We start from the raw sequence: 19,182 nt of genomic DNA on the forward strand, positions 1-19,182 counted from the left end.
CCCTCTCTCGCTGGCTGTCTATCTGTCAAATAAATAAATAAAATATTAAAAAAAAAAAAAAAAAGAATTTTCAAACAAGAAGAGACTCTGATTTATCCAGGCCAGCCTCCTCCTTTCTTGAGGTCCAGAGATGGTGAACAACTGCCCAAAGTCACACAGCAAATTGTGCCAGAGCCAAACATGAACTCCGGTCTAACCCAGCTCAGGGCCCTTTGCTTCACCTCTGCACTACTTTCTTTGACCATAAGGGGGCACTCGTGGCAGGGTCCTGGAGAAGACCGTACTTCCCCAAGGATGCTTACTCATCCCAGCTGGGCAAGAGAAGGAAGACTGGAGTCAGGTCATGAAAATAAAATTTATTTTCCTGATAAGGCTTTCCTTTTGGAGCCTGGTTGAGCCTGAATCAACAAATGAGGCCTTGGGTTACAGCAGCCCCTGCTGAGCAGGGAGAACTGAAGGAGGAGAGGGACTTACTCAAGGCCTGTTTTCCAGCTTCATTAGTTCACAGGGTTTATAACCTGCTGCGGGAACGTTTTTGTGTGTAATTTAAACAAACTCTGTTTTTCCATTGCCCTCAGGTGGTACCGTGCTGGGACAAGCTTGGACTGATGACAGCCAGCCCCCAGGGATGACCTCAGGAACCAGTTCCAGTAAAAAACAGTATGTGTGTGGGGAGCACTGACCTCCACACCACAGGCATAGCCCCACGGGGAGCAGAGGTAGGCTGGCAGCTGGCCCAGCCAGCTACTTACCCCAGGGTGGACACCTCTGACACAGTAGGGAGAGGGGGCAGGAGAGGGAGTGAAAGGCTTCTGTTGCAAAAGCAGCTCTATTTTTCCAGAGGTCTCGCGCCCCGCCTAGCAATCCTTCCGCTCCCCTGCTCACTCAAATGTCAGGCTTCTCCCCACCCCAGCACTCAGCTTCATGACCAAGATAGAAGGTGGGGGCACGGGAGGGAGGGAGACCTTAGAGCCGGCCCTGCTGCATGCAGGGACCCCTCAGACTTCACTGATTCTAGGACTGAAGCCAAGGGCTCCCCTCCAGTTCTTTGCTCAGACACCAGGATGGGTCTTCTACCCAACCTTTAATCTGTCCGTGTCCTGTGTCCACGCCAACCCCTCAGCCTGGCCCTCCACCACGGCTGGTCACAGCTCATTGTTTCATGAGGTTCTTTTTCCCAAGCTTCCAGTCAGCATGGGGCTCAGCATCCTGTGCTGGGTGCTGCCCTAAGGGCAAGGGCTGGGGCCCTTGGGAAGAAAGGGGGCAGAGGGCCTTCGAGGAGGGGTGAACTCTTTGGAACTGTCTGGAGGCTGGAGGACAAAGAAAGGACATCGGAGACACCCAGGCTAGACTGGAGGGTCCAGTGTATTGAGTGGCAGCAGCAGTACTGGGTGGCCAGCGGAGCCGAGCCGACTGTGACAGACCCAAGCAGGGTTTAGACTCACTTTCCTGGGCTCCACGTATGCTGGTACCCCAAAGAAAAAGTCAGGAGGACCCGCTCCTGGATTCTGCTGGTTGGAAGGAACCCTGAGTCTTTGGAGGCCAACCTCCAAGGTCTCTGCTCCTGGCTGAGTCCCTGCGTGCAGAGCCTGGATGGCTTTTTGCTCCAGGTTTCCTGGCCAGCTCCTCACCCCAGCCCTAGCAGCTGGAGATCACATTCCTGGGCTGCGGCGGTGGTCACTCACTGACCTCAGGGCTCAGACGCTGGTCACATACATGACCTCGGTGTTCAGCCGTTTCTTGGAACCACGTGAGTCCTCCACCATGAGGCCCTGCTCTGAGGCGGCCTCCGTGATGGCTCCTTCTGTCTCGGCCCGCTTGCCTGGCCTCTCCTTCTTCTGCAGGACACAGAAGCTGCCACCCATGAAGAGGGCAGCTGATATGAGGAAGAAGCTTGACATGTAGAAAACGTAGCTAAAGTTGTTGTCGGTGGTGTCCAGGAGGAGCCCTGGGGAACAGAGAACAAGTCAGGCCACTGTCCATGGCTACCAGCCTCCCTCCCACTAACTTGCGTTCTCTCCGAGAGCAGGGGTTTTATTTTGGGCTCTGCTGTATCCCCAGTACAAGCCACTGTGGCTGGCACCTAGGAGACACTCAATAGAGATTTGGTGAATCAAAGGAGAAGGGGAAACACTAAGCCTGCTCTCCAGGGGACAGAAGGGCACCTCAGGGCATGTCTCCCTTACCCTGGTGGCAGGAAGCCAAACACCCAAGCGCCAGTAGTCTGGGTATCTGCTCAGCTACACCTGGGCCCTCCCATACGTCCTCCCATAGCTCTCTCCCCACTTGTTGGCTTGATGAACTCCATTGGAAACTGAGACTTACGATGACACACTTGGGAAGAGTCCCCATTGTCATCGGCGGACTGCACTAACCGCGGCCATGTGCTGACTTCCCTCCAGCATCAAGGGCTTCACATACCTTCCGTTACTTTGAATGTCACACTCTTGGCTGCCTGGCAAGTCTGCTTATAGGGGTCTCTACTCCCACATCTGTTTGTCCCCCCCGCCCCAGCACAGATCACCACACTGAGCACAAACGTGTCTCTGCTTTAACTCCTGACTCTCCCACCAATAGAAGGTCAGCCCTGAGAGGTGGGGACTGGGCCTCTGTGTTCGGCCATGCCCACCAGCGACGGGCACAGGAGAACCAATGGTTAAGGCAGGTGTTCTTGTCTGCATTTTGCAGATGACACTGTGGCTCAGAGAAGGAAAATGACTTGCCTGGGTCCCACAGGCAGGAAGTGGGACAGCCAGGATGTTAACTACGGCAAACATGTGCATAGTTTTCTGCTCTGTGCCAGGCTTTTTGCTAAGCTCTCGGCTATATAACTGTGGTCCTCACAACAAGTCTGCGGGGTAGACGGGGTAGACTCTATTATTGTCCTCACTTTGCTGATAAGAAAGCAGAGGTACAGAGAGGAAGATGAAGGACTCAGGCAAGTCTGGTACAAAAATCCTGACTTTTAAGTGTTCATACCCTGGCCGCCCTCCCTCCCCGGGCCTCACCAGCCAGAGGCGGCGAGATGAGGATGGAGATGCTCTCCAGGATGGTGAAGAGGCCCAGGGCGCTAGAGAACCGATCCATGGGGACAATGTCCATGAGGACCTGGAAGAGGAGGGCTCCGATGCCACTCATGGACACGCTGTATGCCAAGCAGTAGCCCACCAGCACCCGGAAGTCGGCCGACGCAGCGCACACCAGGTTGGTGAGGCCATTGAGCAGGGCTGCCAGGCTGAACAGATACTTCCGGTGGCCAGCGAAGTCCCGCCGGCCTGCCACCAGCCCAGCCATGGGCCGCAGGAAGATGTTGCTGAAGCCAATGATGGAGATGAGCAGGGCTGCCCTGTGTTCGTCCACCCCATGCCACATGGCGTAGGGCACCAGGAAGACGTGCGGCAGCGGGAAACCCAGGATCATCCACATAACACCCAGCGTATACACGCGGTAGCCCGCGTTGTGCCGCAGGATATCAAAGGCCAGGTGGCGCTGGATGGCCCGACCACACGCTGCCACGCAGCCGGGAGCAGATGTCTTGGAAGGTGGAGGGGGGCCTTCCGTGGTCTCAGGGGCCGTGCTGGTGGCCACGGGCCTCAGGATGGCTCCACAGACACAGCAGTGGAGAAAAACTCCGCCGAAGACAAGGAAGGTGCCCCTCCAGCCCAGGTCCTCCAGGAGGTAGCGGGAGAGCAGTGGCCAGAGTGTGATGCCCAGGGAGACGCCCACCGAAGCCAGCGCATTGGCCAGCGCCCGATGGCGGGAGAAGTAGAAGCCTAGCACGGTGATGCTCGACTGGAAGCTGAAGCACATGCCCAGGCCTGTGGTGGGAGGGAGGAGACTGGCTCAAGGGTGTTCATCGCCTCCCACCCGAACCCGGAGAGGGGTCACGGGGTCATGCTCCGTGTCTGCCCTCCTGTTCTAGCCCAGACCCACCTCCAGGTCCCCAGGGACTGAAGATCGCCACTTCCTCAGAAGCATCAGCTCTGCCCTCCAAGGCTGCCAGGGGCACACCTGTTCCCCTTTGCACAGCACCAGGGTGATCTTTAAAAACCTAAATTGGGGGGCGCCTGGGTGGCTCAGTCAGTTAAGGGTCTGCCTTCAGCTCAGGTCATGATCTCAGGGTCCAGGGATAGAGTCCCGAGTCGGGCTCCGTGCTCAGCGGGGAGTTTGCTCCCCCTCTGCCCCTTCCCCCAGCTTGTGCTCACTCTCTCTCTCAAATAAAGAAATAAAATCTTAATACATACATACATACATACATAAAATAAAAACCTGAATTGGGGTAAGTCTCTTCCCTGCTTAACACCTTTCAAAGACTTCCCATTACATCTAGAAAAAATGCCACAGTATTTACTATGCCCTGGAAGGCTCTGCACGGTCTGGCCCCTGGGCATCTCTTGGGTGCCATCTCAGGCCATTCTCCCTGTCACTCACCATGATTGAGCCACATCAGCTTCTTTCTCTTCCTCTGGACACCAAGCTGCCCCCCCCCCCCCCCCGCTGGACATTTCCAGTTGTGGTTCCCACTGCCCAGAATATCCTTCCCCTAGACTCTTCTCTCCTGGCTCAGCTCAGATGCTGCACCCCACCCACTCCGTGCCTGCCCCACACAGCTGACCATGTTGGGAAAGAAAGCTCACGGCCACACCATGACCACGAGCCTCATGCGGGCTCTCAGACCACCTGTGATGCCACCGTCCCTTTTCTCTCCCACCTTCCTGGATGACCACCAGTCCTTCTCTATGCACCCCCACTACTCCCCCCTCCTCACCCCTAGCTGACCACCTGCCTTCCATCTGTAACATTGGACTGTCTGTCCCTACTGCCAGCCAAGGCCAGCCCTCTACTTATACCCTTCATCTTGTCTACTCAAAGGTGTATCCCTCCAGCAATTTCCCTCTCCTGCTCCACCCCCTTTCTCCTCTTTGCCAGATCATTCTCCTTTGTTGTTATTTCTCCCCTTAAAAACAACACAAAGAGTGCCTGGGTGGCCCAGTTGGTTAAGCATCTGACTTTGGTTCAGGTCATGATTTCAGGGTCCTAGGATCAAGCCCCAAGATTGGGCTCTCTGCTCAGTGGGTAGTCTGCTTCTCCCTTTCCATCTCCCTCTGCTTCTTCCCCCTGCTCGTTCTCTCTCTCTCTCAAATAAATAAATAAATAAATCTTTAAAAAAAGCAAACAGAAAAACAAAACAGAGATGCAGCCATGGCTTGCTCCCACTCCCTTCTTGGTACCTGCTCCCAGTGGCCCCGAGGGTCTGTGGGCCAGGGGCGACCCCAGAGAGAAGGAGGCAGAGGGGGAGCAGGTGTCCAGGTGGAAGCGTCTCGGGGGTTCATTCTCGCTGCTGTGATCTCGGGAGGAGGAGGAGACCACAAGGAGAGGCGCAGGAGCAATGGCGTCCGAAGAGGGACAGGCAGGACAAAATGTCAACCAGGAAAATGCAGGAAAGGAGGAAAAGGAGCAAGGTGCTAATAAAGGCGAGCCCTTGGCCCCCCCTTTGGAAGCTGGTGGATGCCTGTGCCTCCGCAGGAGGTTCCATCCTGCAGTACAGGTGGGACGCGCGTCAGAGGCTCGGAGAGCCATAGGCAAGGGCGAGAGCAGGTGAGGCAGCAGAGGGAAAAGCAATCCCCTCGTGGTCTGCGGGCAGTTAGCACTGACCCTCCTCACCGCGACCGGCATCATGAGGACTTTGGCCCTATGCCTTGAGTCCTGATGTTCTCCCTCAAGTTCATAGCAAGACCTACCGGCTTTCTAAACTTACACGTGTTCACAGGGCCTTTCCCTGTAAACCCTTTGGTGTTACATGTTTCTTGTGGGTCTCCTGTTACCAGCGCCTAACTGAATGTGGGTGGGGGTTTTCGTGTGTTTGTTTTTATTTTAAGTTGGCTCTGCGCCTAATGTGGGGCTTGAACTCATGACCCTGAGATCAAGAGTCACATGCTCTACCGACTGAGCCAGCCAGGCGTCCTTGAATGTTGTATTTTGACTCAGTCTGTAAGATTCTATCAGCCGGAGAGTTTTACCCTATTGCACAGAATGATGCTCATAATGTTTTGTGAAGTTAAAAGCCGTTTAAAACAAGAAAAAAAAAAACCTTCTCTCGATCCTCTTCTGGGTACTGGCCTGTTTCTTTGCTCCCCTTCATCGAAATTTTCTGGAAATACTGTTTATCCCTGCTGTCTCCAACTCCTGTCTTCCTCTTTGCTCTTGAACCTGTTGCAATCAGACCTCACCCTTGGTCCAGACTCACTCTCATCAAGGTCAGCAACCTTTACATTGCCAAATCCAGAGATCGAGGCTGGTCCCCTCCTTCTGATCCACCAGCAGCCTGACACAGCCCTCACTCTCTCCTCACTTTCTCAAGAAACCTCACTCTCCTGGGTCTCCTCCTGTTTGTGTCCCCTCTTCCCACCCAGACTGCTGGACATCGCAGGGCCCAGTCTTCAGGCCTCCTCAGCCACCACCCTTGTTCCCTCAGTGACAGCAGAATGATACCTCATCTCAATACTAGAATGCCAGCCCTGTCATGATCCCCAAGTGCCCGCTGCAGCCCAGGGCCTGTCCCCGAACAGCAGACTGGATGTTTCCATGTCTGAGCTTCCCAACTGCCCACCAATCTGCTCCTCCCCTAGGTTCCCCACTATAGTTAAAGGCTACTTCATCCTTCCAGTGGTTTGGGGCAAAAACCATGGTGTCACCCTTCTAGGCTCCTGGAACCTTGGGTCATCTTTGACTCTTCTTCTCTGTACCTCCCACGCTGTCCTGAACTGACCACTCCTCACTACCTCCGTCATACCACCGTGGTTGGAGGTATGGCCACCTCCTGTCTGGGTTATGACCACACCCTTACCTGTTCTGCTCTAACTTAACCCCCCCAGTGCACCTATGTTCAACATAGCAGCCAGAGTGATGCTTTACAAACAGCAGTGACGTCATCGGACATCACTCATCCCACTGCCCGGATCTCTCAGATGGCCTCCCATCTCACTACTAAGCCTTTCAGGCACTACTCCCGTTCCAGCCTCCACCCTCCTTTGCTCGTGCCCTTCACTGCCCCTTGGGCCCTTCCGGGCCTTTGCACTTGCTGTACCTGTTGCCTGGAATGCTCTTTCCCTGAGAGGCTGTCAGCAGACTCCCTCACCTCTACCAGCTTTCTGCCCAAATGTCACCTTCCCTGCAAGGCCTTCCCTGACTGCCCCGTCGAAGAGCAGCAACCTCCCCCCCCTTGCTTTATCTTCTACCTGGGGTGTTCTAGATATTTTACCTCTTTGCTTGTTTAATCTCTGCCCACCCCCGCCCCCAGCCAGGACACCCTCGCATGAGCTGTCCTGCCTTCTCACGTGCTTGTCACGATCAGAAACAATCCTTCTCATGTATGGATTCACTGTCCCTCCCCCTCGTGTGACTATAAGCAGCCCCAGGAGATTAGGCATGCCGCCTGCACTTATGTCTGGCACTTTTTGGTAGGCACCCAGAAATTCTCGAAATGGGAAGACGGTCACCTGTGATGAATCCTGCTGTGAGGTAGAGCTGGCTCAGGGTGCGGCAGAAGGAGCTGGCCACCATGCCCAGGCTGGCCAGTGCGCCCCCCAGCATCACCGTCACTCTGCAGCCAAAGCGTCCCACCAGGATGCTGCACAGGGGTCCTGTGGGGAGGAGGCAGGGAGGTGCAGGGGTGAGGAGGCAGCCAGCAGGTGACAGGTGAATGAGGAGGACTAGAGGGAGGGAGATAGTGGGCTTCGGTGGGGGGGGAGTTCCAACCAGAACTAGCCGGGTAGGCAGGGCCCTGGGGCCCATAGGCGTAGATTTTGACTGCCACCCGGCCACAGGCTGGCTATGGGCAGGGCAAACCCAGTCCCTCTCTGCACCTCCCCTACAGGAGGTCACACTGGGTGACATCTGACCAGCTGCAAGGGGAGGTCCTGCAAATGTGCAATCTGACCCCCAACAAGGACCCCCAGAGCGACAGACTGAGGCCCTTCACTACACTGAGCTGAGGCTGATTCCATCCAGGTAAAACAGGATTGGCTCATGACCTGGGTAGATGCCCCTTGCTGGGGTCTGTCTCGGTGGATGAGGGTCCCAGGGCATCAAAACCAGTGAGCACCTACTGCCCCTGCCTGCTTCCCATTCTGAAAAGGAATGGCTACAGCCCTCCCACTAGCCTCCAACCTGTCTAGAGTGGGCAGCCTGGGGCCCTGGGCCACCCCCACACCCCCTTGCATTGGCCTCTGGAGAAAAGGAGAAAACTGGGTGGGATGCTTTCTCTCCTCCCCCATCACTTCCAGCCAACAGAAAGTCTTGCACCCAGACGTCTGGCTTCTGGTGGAGAAGGGCCTGTTCTCCTCCACCCCATCCCCACCTTGAGCTGCTTCCCCACCAGTCCAGACCCAGAGCAGCAACGAGCCAGTCCTGGCTGGCTGCTTCTCCACGTCTCACAGGGCCCCATTCACCAGGTGCCCTGCCCCCAAGTACACAGAATGGAATTTCTACAGTTATTCTCCCAGGGCACAGCCAAACGGACAGGGAAAGACAGAGAGAGAAAATGTGTGTGAGTGTGTGTGAATGCATGCGCAGCGTGTGTGCGTGTTTGGGGTGGAGAGGGCATGTGTGGGTGTGAGCCAGTGTGAGTATGGGAGGGACAGAGGAAGTAGGCAGCCCACACTGAGATAATCAAGCAGAGGCAGCTACAGAGGGAGAGGCCAGACTGCAGTGAACACGACCACTGCCCCACACATCTTCCATCTTCCCCACCCCAAACTTTGGCCTGACTTCGGAGAGGCGACATTGGGGAAAGCCCCAAGTCACGGCGTTGGGGGCGGGGGCTGGGCCCTGCGCCAGCTTACCTTAGATAGCTGAGGGCACTGGGAGGCAGGGTGTTTCCTCTGCGGGGTACTGCTTCTGCCCTGAACTCACTCTGCAACCCTGAACGTGCCTTGTACTTTGTGCTTGCTTTCTTCATCTCTAAGATGTGTGGGGGCTGGGAGAGCTTGGGATCGAGGATAATTTCAAGTTTGAGGGGCGCCTGGGTGGCACAGCGGTTAAGCGTCTGCCTTCGGCTCAGGGCGTGATCCCAGCCTTGTGGGATCGAGCCCCACATCAGGCTCCTCCGCTATGAGCCTGCTTCTTCCTCTCCCACTCCCCCTGCTTGTGTTCCCTCTCTCGCTGGCTGTCTCTATCTCTGTCAAATAAATAAAATCTTTAAAAAAAAAATTTCAAGTTTGAAATTTTTCTGGGGATGTCTGGGTGATACAGTTGGTCAAGCGTCTGCCTTTGGCTCAGGTCATGATCCCCAAGTCCCTTATCGGGCTCCCTGCTCAGTGGGGAGCCTGCTTCTCCCTCTGCCTGCCGCTCCCCCTGCTTGTGCTCTCTCTCTGACAAATAAAATCTTAAAAAAAAATAAAATAAAAATAAAATTCCTCTTATACTCTGAATGAGCATGGGCTAAAGGTGTGTGTGCATGTGAGACAGACAGACAGACAGATAGACGGGAATCCCAGGCCAACTGAGCTGCTGGCATGCCCGCTAGGGGGTGGTGAGTCTAAAGCTGGTTGTGGAGTGGGGGGTCCCCACTGGATGCCTGTTTCCCAGGCCCTGGTGCAGACCCCTTTCTGACTGCACGGAAGGACATGCCTGAGATTCCCACTTCTGCCCTAACCTTGCAGGTGAAAAGGTCACACGGTCTGGCCCAGCGCCAGCCTCTCCCAGGGCCCTGAGTCCTCCCCAGGTGGCAGGCTCATGGGTCATCTCAGTGACGCCATCTCTCCCAGTCTGACCTCTCTCCCAATTGGAGGGAAGGACCTGGAATAACACGCAGGCTGCCTGTGCCCGGTGGAGGGAGTGGCAGGAGGTACATAGGGAGATGGAGTCAGCTGAGGGAAGTGAACACGCCCAAGGGGAGAGCCCTGTGGGCCATGAGATCTGCCTCCCACTGACCAGAGGGCACCCCCCCCCCAACTTGCAGGTCACTGTCTATGGCATCTCCCTGAGGAGCTCTCAGAAGCCAGGGGCAGGCCCCGGAGCCCAAGTCTATTGCAGGAGTCGCCCAGCCAGCCCTGGAGTTCCCTCTTCACTGGGGTCAGGGTGAAAGGGTCACATTCTTGGAAGAGCCAAGCAGGAAATGGGGGGGGGGCTGCCTTCACTCCCCAGCCCTTGCAACAACCCTTCTGCTTCCTGGTGAGAGATGGGGCTCTTGCCCTGACCCCATCTTGCCCCTCATGTCTTCCTCAAGCCCCCTTCCCCATCCCGAAGCCCCAGACGAGGTTCTCCAAATACTACTTGTTGGTGACTCATGGGATCCTCCCTATGATCCCATGTAGGAGGTGGGTAGGGTGTTGGGTGTTACCTCCATATTGCAGAAGAAGAAACTGAGGTTCAGAGAGATCACCCAAGCAGCTCTTCCTCAAGTCTGAGCTGAGTGCCTGGCACTCCTAGTCTGTATCGATCCTCCCGTGGCCTCCAGCCACTGAGAGGTCTGGCTTTGCACCTTGGTACCTCCATACCCTGTCCCCATTCCCAGCCCGGTCCAGACCTGCCCAGCCCAGCCCAGTTCAGCACAGCCCGCCCCTGCAGGATTCCAGCCAGGGGGCCTGGCCCTGCTGACATCAGGTGACATCTTAGGAATTCACCCCATGAGACAAAGCCCGGGGCCTCAGACAGAGAGATCCGGGAGGCCAGGGAGATTGTGGTTTCCTCGGCTTCCTCCCTCACGCCCCTCACGCCCGGGCTCTTTCTCAACCCTCCCTCGGCCCCTCCCCAGGCTGCTCACCCCCAGCGTGGAGCATGGCTGTCAAGATGGAGGGGAACCATGAGGTCTCACTGTTGCTGGCCTGGAACTCGTGCTGCAGTTCAGTGAAGAAGATGCCAGTGCACGTGGGGAAGCCCAGAGTGAGGCCCTGGGTTACCAGGGAAGCCAGCAGCACTACCCAGGCCCAGCAGCCCTCTGCACGCTCCAGGTCCCGGGACATCCTCTGCCGCGAATGCCGCTACCACTGCCTGGGCCACCTGCGGAGGGGACAGAATGGAGCTGCCAACCCCAGTTCACTTGCCACTTTCCTGGGTGGCTGAAACCATCCCTTCCTCTTGCCCCAGCACCAGGTTTTACAGAGTGTACCGCCCCCTGGGAGGTGGCCAGAGGCAAATGCGTTGGCCTTGGCATTTCCTTTCACCCACTTCCCAGGGCCACCCTGGCAGGAGGGGCAGGCAGGTGAGCCATCAGTGGGACAAGGCAGATGGGTGGAGTTCTTTCTAGACTTACAACATTTGGTGGTCAGTCAGCAGGTGGCACTTCCTGGGCCAGCCTTGGGGCTCCCTCCTGCACACAGCAAACATTCAATAACTGCTTGCAGAACGGCACAGATCTCTGGAGCCGGTGTAGTTCCAGTGCCCCCACAGGCACGCACGGATGCATTTTCAAACATCCACAAGCAGGCTTCCTGCACACACACACAGACTTTCGCAATGTCGCCTTAACAGCAGCGTCCACTGTCAGTGCTGCAGAGACCTCCCAGGTGAGCAAGCGGGGGCTGGGCGTCGTTAAGGAGTGTACACAGCATAGCCTTCCCCGGCCACCAAACAAGCAGCTCTCAGGAAAAGGCCTGGATCTCATCCAAAGGCTCTCTGAACTCACTCCTCTCACAGGGAGCTCATGGCACAGTCAAGTTCTACAGCGATGCTCAGTAATGACCTACCACCTGTCAGGGCTTCTCTGGGCAACCCCCCCCCACACAGTCACAAATGGGCCTATGCCAAGATACACACTCACAAAGACACACACAAACACATACCCACATACTGCACGGACAGACAGACACAGAACCACACAAGTACACAGACTTATACGCAGACACACGCATGCACACAGGGTCACACACCATGCAGATACACATGCACACCCATCTTCGGCTCAGCCCTATCTCAGTTTCTTGCCACCATCCAGGCTGCTCCCCCTCACAGAAGCTGCCAGAATCAGGCCTCAAAGTCCCAAGGCCCCTCCCCAAATGCGGAACCCTTGCCCAGTCCCCTCTGTCCCGGCTCTCCACCTGCTCCCTGGTCCTCTGTGGCCCTCCGACCCCACCAGCACTCGGCTCCGGCAGCCTTTGCCTCAGAGAAGGCGACAGATCCTTGCAGCTACAGTTCCCGCACCCTCCCTCCTCTTAGCCCCAGGTCCTGGGAAGATCCAAGGAAACTCAGGAAACTATCAGAAATATGCAACACCATCTTCCTGCCACACCCTGCACTCCACACCTTCCCCGCTAGGCCCAGGAGCTTTAAAACAGCACCTAAATGGGATCCACCCTAAAGTGCCTCCTTCTGGCGCTCCAATCTCTTCTCTGGGCACCAAACCTCCTCCCTCCCCAGAGGACCCCCAGGAGCCCTGCCAAGGTGAGCGGCCCATCCAGCCCAGCAGCAGAGTGCGTGTGTGTGTGTGTGTGTGTGTGTGTGTGTGTGTGTGTTTGTGTGTGTGAGTGTGTGCTGCAAGCACGTCCTGCCATCCTGGCTCCTGCTTGTGATACTGGCCCCAGAGATCCCTCAGCCCCAATCCTCCTGGCCCAGTTCCAGGCTCAGGCAAACCTCAGATACAGTTCCTGCAGCAAATGGAAAGGCCACCAGTGCAATCTGATCCTCTCTGTGTTGGCCTGAATGTCCCCTCCACACCCTCTCCAGAGCAGGTCAGTCTTCCCTGACCTGCTGCTTTTCCCTCTTCCTCCCGGAAGGGCCAGCAGCCTTCCTCCACTGGCTTCCCTTCCTTGTGCCCTCCCCTTCACTGCTGCCCTACCCCTCTCACTTCCAAGCCCTGGGACCCTGATGGTTTCCCTTCAGAGTACCCGGGAGGAGGTGGATGACAGAGGAGACACGGGCCCAGGTCCGCCGCCCCCCTTCCCCAGCTCTGGTCCCTTCTCGTTCATGCTCATTCTGCCTCTTTATAGAGAGGCCTCATTTTCCACCCCTCCCCCGCAAGCATCTTAGTGCCCTTCTCAGCAGCCACTTCTCCAGGTAGCCCTCTGGGGACTTTGTCCAGGATTCTGACCTTCACTCTGCACCCACCTTCTGTCTGAATCTTTCAGTGGAGCTGACTTTTCCCAGTCTCTCCTTCCTCCAGGCCTCCCACGACAGTCAGAGCCCAGGAAACCCTAAGCACCTCTGCTCTTTGCCCATTGGGAGCCCTGCCTCCCCTGGACTCCTTCTGGGAGTTCCCCTGAAGACTCTGCCTTCCACAAGGGGGTGTCCCCTCCCAGACCCCCAGCGACTCCTATGTCACAAACAGCTTTCTTCTCTGGTGGGTCCTCCATCCCCCTCCTCCAGCAAGCTGGTCCTTCCTCATGAACTAGGCTGCCAAGGTTCCAAAATCCTAGCCAGAGAGAATCCTGTTGGTCCTTCAAGATTCAGCCCTGACAGCACTCCTGGAAAGCTCCCCTGACCCCCACCCCAGGTCCCCTTCCTCTATTTCTCTCTTCCGTTATACTTTTCACACCACATTGGAGTGGACCATTCTCTCGTTTATCATTGTTGTCCATTCTCCCCCCACCCCCTACTCTACAAGCAGGGACCTCGTCACACATCCCCACCAGGCCTTGGGTGGGCACAAAAGAATATTAATGTGACCCACCTGTGTTCCCCAGGGGGCAGGCAAGACCAGGACCAAGGGTGACCTGGCTTCCTGGCAGGCAGGTCCATTCCAGAAGACTCAAGCAGAGCAGAGAAGAGATGGGGCCGGGGGCTCTGGCTCCAGCTCTGCCCCAGAAGGGAAGTGGTCTTTCCTTTGTACTGGGCACCATGAATCATCATCACTGCCTGGTACGTGGTTGTGGCAAGGAGGAAAGGCAGCTGGAGACACTTCGCTCTCACTTCCAGGGACTGGAAGCCGTCCACAGGAGCTGCCCACCTCCGCCCTCAGGGACCCCAGCCCAGAGTCAGAGTGACTGCCTTCATCCCCAGGTGGCAGGAAGCTGGCTTTGTGGGCAGGGCACAAGGTCAAATGGCATTTCTTGTCCTTCAAACATGGCACACATCCCTTGGTTTGTTTTTAGGGCTTCCCATCTGATGACAGAGCCCTCAGCAGGCCCTCAGTATCCCTTCTCTGCCCGTCTAAGCTTGCAGGGATAGTCCCAGGATGGAGCGAATGCTCTCACACAGGGTTGTGGTGTGCGGAGTGGAGGGGATGCCTCCTCTCCCATGGCGAGAGGCAAAGGAGGCACCCAGCTCCAGAGCAGGCCCTGGAGACCCCCTCCCTTCCCAGACCCCATGTCAGGCAGGGCCCGGGACACAGGGTGGCGGTGGCACCCCCTCCCTTCCCAGACCCCATGTGGTAGGCAGTGGTAGGAGAGCTGCCAGAACCAGCTTGCGCTTGGGAGGGACAAGCCCTCAAACCCCTACCCTTGGCAGGGGCTGAGGAAGGAACAGGGTGTTCCAGACCTCCGGAGCTGGGACAAGTCACCCTCCTCCTTTGTCTCCAAACTTGCCCCCACATTCCCTCAGGGGCCGTCTGACCTCAGCCTGGAAGGGGGATGGGATAGGCAACGGGGACTTCATGACCTGTTCCCAGCTTGGCCCCGTCCCTGCGGTCCCGGGTCAGGCTACTTTCCCACCCTCCCAGGACGGCTCTTCCCTGGGTGGGGCTTCTGGGACGCCCAGGCGGCGCCTGCGTGGGGATTTCAAGCCAGGCCTTGCGTGGTGCCCGTGCCTCCCCCACTCCCCAGGCCCTGGAGGGTGGGAGTGGCTCGGGAGAACCCCTCAGGCGTGGGGGTCCCCAGCCGGGCCAGGCTGGGGCAGCTCAGGAATGGGACAAGACTTTCCTGGATCCTCAACCCGGAGCCCGTCACGGGCGGGAAGGGGCCCGGGAGGTCCACGGAGAGGCGGGTCCGCGACGGCGCTGACGGGGACCCCGGCGGGAGGGCACCTAACAGACAGTGGGGAGGCCCGGGGAGCCCGCTCACCGGCTCGCGCGGCCCGGCGGTGGGGCGGCTCCACGCCCGCCGAGCGCGGCTTCCTGCGGCCCGGCCCGCAAGCGATGGAAGAGGCAGGACGCCGCCGATCGGCGGAGAGCCGCGCCCTCGGGGGGCGGGCCGCAGGGCGCCGGGGGGCGGGCCCACCTCCGCGGCGCGGGCTCGGGGGGAAAGGAGGCCTGGTCTCGGGGTGGGAGCGCGCGGCGGGGCGTGGCCAGGGCCTGCTCCCCTAATCCCAGCCCGGTCCGGGGCTCTGAAGGGCTTGCACCGTCCTGCAGCCCGCCGGGCTCCAGACGCCGGCCCCGCGAAACATTTGCATATGATTATCATGTAATTTTTCCTGCTCCCTCCGAGTGCTAGGGCTCCCAGAGTGGGAGGGAGAAAGCATGTGATTAAGGGGCTCTACCTCCCAGCTGGAGTCCGTTCTTTGTCGGCTTTAGCCCCCCAGTGGTCCTTCCATTGAAAGCCTGGAGCTTGAGTGCCGCACCCAGAGGAACTCAGGCATCTGCGGGCGAGCCAGGAGGGCTGCCCCTCAAACCGTGGGGGCAGGTCAGAGGACGGCCACCACCTCCGCAGGCGCCCCTCAGACCTGCTTGCCCTTTTCCATCTTCTTCTCCTCCTAGCCAGCTCTTAATATGTTATATTTAAAGCTTTTTCAGTTACTTCAAAGTTAGGGTCATCAAGACAGTGTGGTACTGGGGTGCCTGGGTGGGTCGGTTGGAAGAGCATGAGACTCGATCTGGGCGTCCCCAGTTCAAGCCCCACGTTGGGTGTAGAGATTATTAAAAATAAATAAACTTAAAAAAAAAAAAAGGACAGTGTGGTACTGGCATAAGGATACACTTATTTAGATCAAATGGAATAGAGTTGAGAATAAACCCTTATTTTTCTGATCAGTTGATTTTCCACAAGGGCGTTGAGACAAACCAGTGTGGAAAGAATGGTCTTTTTGGCAAATGGTGCTGGAACAACTGAAAATCCACACGCAAAAGGATGAGCCTGGACTCTTACCGCACATGATTAAAAAAAGGGTCATAACTAAAACCATAAAACTTTTAGAAGAAAACAGGAGTAAATGTTGATGACCTCGAACTAGGCAGTGGATTCTTAGATAGGACATCAAAAGCACCAGTGACAAAGGAAAAAGCCACATGAATTAAAATTAAAACGTTCATGTGCCAAAACACCATCAGGAAAGTGAAAAAACCCTCAGAAAGGAAGAAAATTTGCAAATCATATATCTGGTAAAGAACTTGTATTGAGAATATACAAAGAACTCTTACAATTCAACAACCAAAAGACAACCCCGTTAGCAAATGGGCGAAGGATCTGAGTAGACATTTCTTCAAAGAAGACATACAAATGGCCAACAAGAACATGAAAGATGCTGGGGGCCCCTGGGTGGCTTGGTCAGTTAAGCGTCAGACTCTTGATTTCAGCGGGGATTTTGATCTCAGGGTTGTGAGTTCAAGCCTCGCATCGGGTTCCATGCTGGGCGGGGAGACTGCTTTAAAAAAAAAAAAGATGCTCGATATCATTAGTCATCAAGGAAATGCAAATCAAAACCACAATGAGATACCACTTCACACCCACTAGAATCACTAAACGTCCGGGTGAATTATGTAGGAAATACTTGCATGAGTTATAAGGCAAATACATCTTAGACATAAATCATCTCCGTGACTATGTTCTATGTTTCATTTCTTGCCAGTGGTCTCTATGCTGGGGTTGGCTCTTACACAAAGGGACACTCACCTTAGCCCAAGTTTCCTTGGATACAAACATAGGGAGGAGGGGATGGGATCCATTAATGTGTGTCCATGGTCCTCTAGGGATGGTGTCAGGCCTGTATGGGGGACAGAAGGGATCATACTTGGGGCCTGCACCATCACAGCACCCCTCACTTCAGCCTGGTTCAGTCCTGTGAGTGGCAGTCCCTGCCCCTGGGTACTCAGAACAGACCAAATGCAGCTCTCCACCCCATCCCTGGGTACTCTGGTGGGATTCAGGGACTCAATACCCAGGGACTTCCTGGAAGCTCCTACCCTCTCTTTTTCCCAGGATCTCACTGTTCTCCGGAGGAGCTCCACCTTTAACTTTGACCTCTGCTTCATCAAGATAAAATTGATAGAGCTGTGGGGACACTCCCTCCACCATTCAGGACTCCGAGTGCTTCTCCAGGGTGAGATTCTCAGCAGGCTAGAGCATGGTCACTGTGGCCCCAGAGCTCCAAGCCAGGGTCTGGCAGACGTTCCCTACCACCTTCCCGCAGCTTCCTCTGTGACTCTGTCCCTAAGTGCTGGTCTAAGTTCACAGCCTAGCGTCAGGTCCTGTTTTGTGAGGGCCTATGGACAGCTGTCAATACGGGGTGAGTGACTAGGGACACAGAGTTGGAAGGGTCATCATTCCTACAGAACTGAGGCATCTGCTCAAAGTCATAAGTGTACAGGAATTCACAGTACACATATTAGTACTCATGGCGTACATCAGTAAAGATACGAGCCACCGCCACATTCTCTTGCTGGGTGTTCCCTTTCCCTGGAACACTGTGTCTCGAGGAGCCCTGTCTTTATCTGATTGGCCCCTGGTTGGTCTTCAGGTGTCCACTTAGAAGCGCTTTCCTCCAAGAAGGCCTCTCAGACCTTACAGGTGGAGGCATTTATCCTGCTGAGTGCTGTGTGTCTCGAAATAAGCTCCCTGAGGCTTAGCAGCTTTCTGGCGGGTGGATCAGTGCGTCCCCCGCACTTAGCACAGCGCGTCATGCAGGATTATAATAGCTACGAGAAGGGTCAGCAGTATGGAGTGGTGTCCAGGTACTGGCCCACTGGCTGAATGAAGGAATGAACGATTGCCCATCCAAGTAACTCTCCCATTCCTGGGTCTTGACACCCTAAGCCCACAGTCTGGGATTCTTTAAATATATTTTAAGTACTTAAACGTTCCAGGATGGGGTCCTGGTCTCTCTGCCCCTCTCCCCAGCTCTTGGCCTCTGGCTGTGACCCTGTGGTGTCCCTGGCTTTGTCCCTGCTGGGACAGTGGGGGCAACCTGTCTGGGCTGTCCTGGACACGGCTGGTGGCTGGACCCCTCAGTGCCTTTCCTTTTCCACCAGCGCTGGGGCAGCTTCTCTATTCTTTCTCCTCTTCACTCCTCTGCCTGTTTGCCCCATTCTGCTCAGGGTGTGTGGCAGCTTGTTGGCTGGCCCCAGACGTCTAGGCCATGCCACCCAGCTGGCTCTTTGCCCAAAGACGCCGTGAATTCAGATTTGATGGGCACAGTCTGTCCTGGAGCTGGCCATAGATGCTGGTGGTGATGTTGGGCACCCACAGCTTCCACCCCCCACTCTGCCTCAGCCCCCACCTCTTGGGGGGGCAGAGATGTCCTGCTCTCTCCCCCTCAGGGGCAGCATGTTGCCCTATGCTGGGACCAGGCTGGGAAACAGGACAAGAGAAACCACAGGGTGACCTTATACCCCCTGATTTGAGATTATCCCTGTGCTGAGCCCTGCCCTGAGTTCAGGTGTGTGGGAAGGGGCAATGGTCATAAATCAGGCAGGCAGTCACTTCTAGAACTACGGCCTGGACACAGCTCTTTCCAAATACCCACTTTGCTCTCTTCTAGCTAGGAGGAGCTGTTGGAGGGATGCTCCCTTGGCTTTGGGGCCATGCCCTCATCTGGTGTCCCCTCTTCCTTCTCCTGCTTCCTCCTTCTTGCCTCTTACCCAGACACTCTCCTCCAGCCTAGCCCCCTCTCTCCAGAGCTCCAGGCCCATCTCCTTGTGATTTTCTGTCACCCCAACTTAGCCTGTCCCCACACCATCCTTGCCATCTTCCTTTTCAGACCGGGGCCCACCACCGTTCTCTGACTTAGTCCCAGGCCTCCCTCCCTCCCCTTTGCCTCCATTGTCACATCCAGCTAATCGTTAATTCTGCTGACTCCTCTTTCCCATCTTGGTCGTATGTCTTATCTTTTCCTGACGCTGGGGCCACATCAGACCCACGCAGCACAGACACTGAGCCTTGATAGGATCTCTCTACTGAGCCTCCCTGCCTGGACTGCCAGATTCATCTTCCAAAAGCACCCACCTTTTCAGGGGCTGTACCTAAAAGCCTTCTCTGGCTTTGAGTTCCCGGACCACTCTGTCCACACCTGGGCAGGGCCCGGGACACAATTTCCCAATACTCCCAGCCCACACGCTGATAACCCATTGAACTCACTTCTTCATCTACCCCACCTCGCGTG

The 19,182-nt window shown here is 56.2% G+C and overlaps 1 protein-coding gene across 3 annotated transcripts; it reads right to left on the minus strand.

Annotated features, from left to right (window-relative positions):
* Positions 1–336: 336 nt before the first annotated feature.
* SLC16A5 (solute carrier family 16 member 5) lies at positions 337–15,057 on the minus strand. Of its 3 annotated transcripts, none has more exons than XM_008693743.2 (6): positions 13,607–13,742; positions 11,255–11,432; positions 10,766–11,001; positions 7,500–7,643; positions 3,009–3,818; positions 337–1,948 (listed from the first exon to the last, which is right to left on the minus strand). In XM_008693743.2, exons 3-6 carry the CDS (start codon positions 10,962–10,964, stop codon positions 1,698–1,700), a joined length of 1,404 nt encoding a protein of 467 aa, XP_008691965.1. In that variant the 5' UTR covers positions 10,965–11,001; positions 11,255–11,432; positions 13,607–13,742; the 3' UTR covers positions 337–1,697. The 3 variants fall into 3 exon arrangements, with proteins under 3 accessions (XP_008691965.1, XP_008691966.1, XP_040496184.1); XM_008693744.2 differs by having other exon boundaries at positions 11,255–11,311; positions 13,607–13,741; XM_040640250.1 differs by lacking the exons at positions 10,766–11,001; positions 11,255–11,432 and adding an exon at positions 14,934–15,057 and having other exon boundaries at positions 13,607–13,791.
* Positions 15,058–19,182: the final 4,125 nt, after the last annotated feature.

The sequence above is a fragment of the Ursus maritimus genome, unplaced genomic scaffold (genome assembly GCF_017311325.1).
Source record: "Ursus maritimus isolate PB19 unplaced genomic scaffold, ASM1731132v1 scaffold_24, whole genome shotgun sequence".
Lineage (NCBI taxonomy): Eukaryota > Metazoa > Chordata > Mammalia > Carnivora > Ursidae > Ursus > Ursus maritimus.